The 7,284-nt window shown below is 53.4% G+C and overlaps 1 protein-coding gene across 21 annotated transcripts in view; it reads right to left on the bottom strand.

Moving 5' to 3' along the window:
* RBFOX1 (RNA binding fox-1 homolog 1) overlaps positions 1 to 6,716 on the bottom strand; it is a 2,494,239-nt gene extending 2,487,523 nt beyond the window's left edge. For 12 of the 21 annotated variants that reach the window (XM_063655280.1, XM_063655273.1, XM_063655279.1 and 9 more), the window contains exon 1: positions 6,334 to 6,633. In XM_063655280.1, coding sequence (XP_063511350.1) covers positions 6,334 to 6,552 — 219 coding nt within the window. In that variant the 5' untranslated portion in view covers positions 6,553 to 6,633. Of the gene's footprint in view, positions 1 to 6,333 lie in introns of all 21 variants that reach the window. The other 9 variants (XM_063655285.1, XM_063655271.1, XM_063655284.1 and 6 more) reach the window with 4 other exon arrangements.
* Positions 6,717 to 7,284: the final 568 nt, after the last annotated feature.

The raw sequence follows: 7,284 nt of genomic DNA, 5'->3' as shown, positions 1-7,284 counted from the left end.
GTTATTTAGCTTGATTTAGCCATTTCGTAATGTATACATACTTCAATCACATCATGTTGTATACCCTCTTGTACATAATTTTTGTCAATTCAATAAATTCAACAACTCCAAAAAACAAGATACTCTCTTTACAAAAATAATTATTAAAAATAAAATTCAGAATTTTATTTATTTATTTATTTTGAAACAGAGTCTCGCTCTGTCACCCAGGCTGGCTGAAGTGCAGTGGTGCAATCTCGGCTCACTACAACCTCTGTCTCCCACGTTCAAACGATTCTCCTGCCTCAGCCTCCCAAGTAGCTGGGATTACAGGTGTGTGCCATCACACCTGGCTAATTTTTTATTTTTAGTAGAGACAGTTTCACCATGTTGGCCAGGCTGGTCTCGAACGCCTGACCTTGGGTGATCCACCAGCCTCGGCCTCCCAAAGTGCTGGGATTACAGGTGTGAGCCACTGTGCCTGGACAGAATATAAAAGACTGCTTAATTCAACTAAAACATTAAAACATAGATTATTTCTATAAGTGGTAATTGTTCTAATATGTTTTGGTCAAAATAGTCTCCTTACCCATCCACATTTAAATGGTTAATTGACATTTGATTGGATTTTGATAAAGTTTTCAAATCATGATTGACTTTTCCAATGTACAGTAAAATGTGTTTGAAAATATTTCATAAAAATTAATATTTAAAAATGGTCAGGCATGGCGGCTCATGCCTGTAATCCCAGCATTTTGGCAGGCCAAGGTGGGCCGATCACTTGAGGTCAGGAGTTTGAGACCAGCCTGGCCAAACCTCATCTCTACTAAAAATACAAAAGTTAGTCGGGCACGGTGGCGCGCACCTGCATTCCCAGCTACTTGGGAGGCTGAGGCAGGAGAATCCCTTGAACTTGGGAGGTGGGTTCCCCAGGCTTAGAGCAAAACCCCCATCTTGTCTGTCTCCACTCTCATCCCAGGCAATTGCGGTCATTTCCACAGCCTCAACCACTGTCTACCCGGGATGCCTCCCAAGCCCGAGTCTCCACCAAACCTGCCTTCCTAGCCCCAGATCCATCTGTCCTGGCACACATTGCCCCCTGGGTCCCAAGCAACCTCAGCCAATGAGTCCAGCGTCAACTTCCTGTCCTTGCCTGACACTGTCAGCCCTGAGATCAGACTTGACCATTCACCTCCGGTACCTGATAGGTCCGTCAGTCCTTTGGCACATATCCTGCGAACATTCCCCAAACCAGGCACCGGACTCCACACATCAACACCGTCACGTGAGTCACCAGCATCCCTGGCAGGGACCCCTGTCCCAGCCTCCAACTCATCTCCTTCCTGTCCCTTGAGTTCTGTGTCACATTCCAGAGGCCACAAGAAGAAAAATGACCACCTTAATGAAGTTAAAAGAATTGAGAAGACATTTCCCTATGGTCCAAAGTCTTTCCAACTGAGAAACACATATCAAGATCCAGCCTGCCAGCCCTGCAGTTAAATGTTCCTGAAATAATTAAAGCCCAGGGCAACACAGCCCCCACTCCACAAGTACTCCCAGCACAGCAAGACTTGCTTCTCTGGAGGGGCTTGAAATGTCCAGTGTGTACCCTGCCCTTCTCTGTCATAGCTAACAGGAATGTGCTCCTTGTCTTCTTCCTGCTCAAAGGACCATCCACCAACCTGGGCAGGCAGCACTTTCGGCGGGGGGGGATGCGAGAACTTCCCACCATTTCCCACTTACGCACTGAATTCCTCAGGAGCCTGCCTCACGAATTACAAGAGCACCATGGCAGACACACCACGTTCCAGCGGGTGGCCATGTCTTCATGTCAGCTTGAAAGATCGTTGCCAGGGAAATATCTATATCTCGGCAGAGAGAGCTTCAGCCTGTGTAGTCCAGCTGTGCTCGAATGGAAATCCAGAAACCCAGATGTTGGTCCAAACACCCTGTCTCAGGGAGCTGGCTCTGCAAGTCCCCAGCGTGGGAGTGAACTGGGTGGGCCACCTGCCCTGCCTGCCCACATCCCTGCCTCCTGTAATCCTGAACCCTGAGAACCAGGGGGATGTGGTGGGGAACAGGCAAGTCTTGTGCAGAAAGCCAAGATGCCACCCAAATCCACTCTGCAGTCTAGGTGGGTGATATTCTGCCCTGCACCGCACCAGTGCATGAGGGGATGGAGGATGAAGTCTAGACAAGTCAAATGTAAAAACATATTGCCCAAGTATTTTGTGCTTTGTCTGTGTTACAATGCCATGCCCAGCCCAGCATGGTCGCTCACACCTGTGATCTCAGCACTTTGCGAGGCCGAGGCAGGCGGATCACCTTAGGTCAGGAGTTTGAGACCAGCCTGGCCAACATGGTGAAACCCCATCTCTACTAAAAAAATACAAAAATTAGCCAGGTGTGGTGGTGGGCACCTGTAATCCCACCTACTCGGGAGGCTGAGGCAGGAGAATCACTTGAGCCCAGGAGGTGGAGGTTGCAGTGAGCGGAGGTCATGCCACTGCACTCCAGCCTGGGCAACAGAGTAAGACTCCATCTTTAAAAAACATAAAAATAAATAAATGCTATGCCCAGCATTTTCCATGTACTGTCTTATTATCTCAGTAAATCCCATATAACCTTCCTATGAAAGTGTATCTCATTTATCTCCATTTTATAGATGAGAAAACTGAGGCCCCTGGAGTAGTATTAATTTCCCAAGACCACATTGCTCATAAAGGGTACAGCAGGAACCCAAGCTCGACACTCTCACCCTCAAACATTTCCACAAGTGTAGACCAATGGCTCTCAACTGGGGTGGTTTTGCTCACGTACCACTCCCTTGCTCCATGGCATTTGAAACCGCCTGGAGACATCTGGGGTAGCCATAGCTGGGAGGGTAGAAGTCACCTAGAGGATGGAGAGCAGAGATGCTGCTAACCCTCCTACAATACCCAGGACGGCCCCGCCACCACCACCACTAATGGTCTCACCCCAAGTGTTGTCACTGTGCCAAAGCTGAGAAATCCAGGTTTCTCCTCAGCAAGAAGGGAAAATACCTGCAACGTGGATGCATCTCTACAGGAGGCCCAGGCTGACAATAACCTTCCTCATCTGGTTTCAACCCTGGATGCTTTTACCTGGTGCATCCATCAGGGATTTCAGGGACTCCAATGAGTTATTACCCTTGAATGCTCGGTTCCGCCTGACAACCCAGAAATCTCTGCCGAGGTGCCTGGTCTTGGGGAAGGCTCAGCAAATGGTTGAGGTTAATAACCAAATACCTAGGAGAGACTTTTCTCTCTCTCCAGGAGGAGCTGGGGGTCAGACACACCCTGGGATCATTCACAAGGGGTCAATAAAGGCTTGGGGAAGGCCAGGTTTTCTAGGCCTTCTCAATGGGGTGGGTGTTTGTGGATACACAAGAAGCCTGTGAAACTTCTGATATTGGCAGGAAACCAACGCCCCCCACCCTCCACCCCCCGACGTCCCCACCATAAACACATGCCCTGAACCAGGACTTGGCACCCAGGGGCTCCTGGGGGCCCGATTTCCCTGCTAAAACATCCTCTAGCCACCACCGAATAAAGCAACCCCTTGCCACCCAACCACAAGAGCACAGCCTGGGAGCCACTCCAAGGGACATCCAGTCACATTAAAACCTCAGGATCCAGAGCACCAGGCCTGGTGATGAGAAAGAACATTTTATCCTTAAAAGCATCTGAACGCCCATGCTGCTTCTTGCAGAGAAAAGTCCAAAATAATCTGCTATTAAAGAACGAGGATGGTTTTGACATTTTTACCAAGCTAATGGTCTACGCAGACAAAATCTCATAAAAGGGCACTCTGTTCTTCTTGATCCACTCAGACATGGCCTGTGAGTGAAGAAACGGGCTCTCCTCCTCAAAGAAATCACTGCTGATCCTCACACCAGCCTGACACAGCTTCATGGGTTCTTCAAAGAGAGTATTCCCATAGAAACTAAAAAGGAAGAGGAATGTGTCTGGCGGGCATTGTGGGCAGCAGTGGGCTTTGGGCCAAATTTTAAGTTTGAAAATCAAGATTCCCTCTTTTCGAGGGGCCGCCGGACTGAGCAGATACAGACACTGTGAAAAGAGGGTGCCATGTTCAGATGCGGGAAACAAGGATGGTTTGTGTTCAGTTCCTCCATCATCCTTCACATCATGGGATTCCCATTTCCCTCTGTGGACCAGAAAATTCAGTGGGGTTTCTGCCTTTTAAATATTTCATTATCAATATATCATCCTTTTAGCCTCCAGAAAGCATTTTAATGTGGAGATTCTGGCTTAAGACTTTTGTGGGTCTGGCTGTCTCTCTCTCTCTCTTTTCCTTGAAACAGGGTCTCATTTTGTCACCCAGGCTGGAGTGCAGTGACATGATCACAGCTCACTGCAGCCCGAACTTCCAGGCTCTAGCAATCCTCCCACATCAGCCTTCCAAGTAGTTAGGACTATAGGCACACATCACCATACCTGGCTTTTTTTTTTTTTTTTTTTTTTTTTTTTTTTTTGGTAGATATGAGGCTTCACCACATTGCCCAGGCTGGTCTCAAACTCCTCGGCTCAAGCGATCCTCCCCCTTCGGCCTCTCAAAGTGCTAGGATTATTGGCTTGAGCCACCACGCCCGGACAAGAACCTTGTCTCTTGTGACGCCCCCCAGAACAAAACATCACTGCAAAAAACACACCAAGGCATGAGTTTCAGTCCTAAGTCCCATTTATCCACCATACACTATGTGCCAGGCACAACGCTAAGTGCTTCTATGGACGAGCTTCCCTTAATCTCAGCAGTAACAGCCCCAGGCAATGGGGCCTGTTGACAGATCCATTTGCCACTGAAGACAGTAAGGCTCACAGAGGGTAAGTGGCGTGTGCCATGTCAGCCATCTAAGGAGGGGCAGAACCAGGATGCAAACCCCAGCTGCCTAGCTCCAGATTCACGTTCCCAAGGTCCCACTACACTTGGTCACTCCACTGCATTCTGGTATCCCGGTCTTTGGCAGAGTCCACGTAAAAGAGGGAGGTAGAGGGAGTGAGAGGAACTTCACGCAATAAAGTTTCCCGGCGTTACACTGCCACCGTAATTGTGTCCCCGACCAGGTCCTCTCCCTTCTCATCCTTTCCGCGATCCGCCCTGCAAAACCTTCCAGAGAACTGTCCTCCTTCTCCCGGGATCTCAGAGAAAATTCACCTGAGTTCAGTGTCCAGGTGACCCAAGCTCTGAATGCGGTAACGTGCACAGGGAGATGAGGATGTCACCATGAGCAAGCCTCCCAGACAGCATCCGGGAGCAACCCCAAGACTGGGCAGGGAGGGCTCTGATGCCGGCCACAGTGAGGAGGGCTGCCGGTGCTGCCTAAATGAGTTCAGAATGAAGGCCGCCCTCTCTCCCATGTGGGGCTCATTAACCAGGAATCAAATTATTAAGACAAGCTCAGCTGAACAAATGGTCAAACATAAAAACATGTGGAAGGAACAAAGAGGTCAACCCCATTATCCATCAAAAACCATCAAGGTGGCGGCCCTCACTGAGGGGTACAGCTCTCCAGCGGGCCCTCATCTGCCCTCCAAACCCATGTGCCTCCCCAGTGGAAGGCCAGCAAAGCCACACAGGAAGAGCTGGGGTAGGAAAGCAGAAAGTGAACCCCAGAAGGCCACGCTGGCCACGGAGCCCCATCCCACACACACAGGCCCGGTGACTCAGGGGCCCACGTGTGCAGGACACCCGGAGCTCACAGGGACAGCGCCCCGGGGGATGCAAGGAACTTTGCCTCTCTGTCCCTCTCTGTAGGGGTGGAAAGAGGAGAGCGATTTCTGGGATGGAAGCCATCTGCCTCCTCTCAACTGTCGCTGCCCAACCAGAAAGGGAAGAAAAACAGGCAGATGCCGGGCAGGTGAGGAGCTGGGTGAGCGCCGCCAGCCCACAGCCCAGCAGAGCAGGGCTTGGCCAAGCCTGGCACCAGGGACTTCCCCACTACCCCCACCACAAGCCCCACGCCGGGTGGGACCGACAGAGTCGCAGACAGATGCCCCAGACAGGATGCCCAGCGCTACCCCCGCCCCTTCCCCTGCTGGGGGCCCCCAGGACGCGGGGCTCCCCTCCCCTTTTGGCCAGCCGCAGAGTCCAGCGGGTCTCCCGCCCAGGGACGTCGTGGGAGAATCAGGAAGTCGAAGCCACACAGCGGAGAAGGGGCAGCTGGCGTCTCGGAGGCCGTCACGAGCTGTCACTCCGCGCCCGCCGAAGTTGCCGCTCAGTTACCAACTTCAACCCGGGGCCGGCCACGGAGCCTCCCGCCGCCCCTACCCCGCGCCCCCGGCACCCCCGGACCCCCGCGCCCGCGTCACTTACTCCTCTGCCGTCGCCACCTGTCTGGGTGCCGGTCTCCTCCCTGCCCGGCCGCGGCGCGTCCTCCCCGTCCTCGCAGTCCTCGGGCTGTGCGCTTCCCCCCTCCAGCCCCAGGCGCAGCCGCTTCTCCTCGGGAGGGACGTCGTCCTCCTCCCTCCTGGGCCGGCCATCCCTGCCTCGGGGCTTGCCAGTGGCTTCGGAGCTGCCGGAAGGGCTGGCCATGGCTCCGGGGGCTCTGCCTGCACTTGGGGAAGAGGAAGGACCCGGCGCGAGCGGCCTCTCGGCGGAGCTGGAGCGTCTGAGCGCGGGCTCGGTGGGTCCGCGCGGCGCGGAGCTGAGCTTCGTGGCCGGCGCGGGCTCCTCCGCGGGCCGCTCCTGGCTCTCTGCCGCCCTCTGCTGGCCGCTCGTGCGCACCGCGGACACGGCGGGCCGGGGCCTGCGCCGCGTTCACCTGCCCCCGTCCAGGCAGTCGCTGTCCCTTGCCCGTGGCCAGGCCCGCTCTGGCCAGGCCCTGCACCTCCTCCCCGCCCCAGCCAGGTTGCACCCCGATGGTCTCCCTGCCCAAGGAGGAGAGAAGAGAAGGGACGTCCCGAGAGGGTGGATATCGGCCACAGCCACCTTGTCTTTGCTCTTACCCTATGACTTGCATGATTTGGAGGTGGTGGGAAAACCGACGCTGCTCAAAACTCGTGGAGACTTCCGCCTGCAGGATGGCATGAATGCACCTTCGCATTGCCTACCAACAGATCTTTTTTGAGCATCACTGTGGACCAGGTGTGGTGATGGGGGAGGGGATATTGCGGTGAACATGACAGGCATTGCCTTCACCCAGTGGGGCTCAGCGCTGGGTGACAAGGCATTGAGAATGGACATTGTCAACTGGGCAAAAGGAAGCCAAGGAGAAGTGCTGGGTGCAAGGGAACTGAAAAAGACAGGAGGCTCAGCAGGTCTTGG

Source organism: Pongo pygmaeus, chromosome 18, assembly GCF_028885625.2.
Source record: "Pongo pygmaeus isolate AG05252 chromosome 18, NHGRI_mPonPyg2-v2.0_pri, whole genome shotgun sequence".
Classification (NCBI taxonomy): domain Eukaryota; kingdom Metazoa; phylum Chordata; class Mammalia; order Primates; family Hominidae; genus Pongo; species Pongo pygmaeus.
The sequence above is the reverse complement of the archived record's forward strand: the minus strand, read 5'-3'. Positions and strand labels throughout refer to the sequence as shown.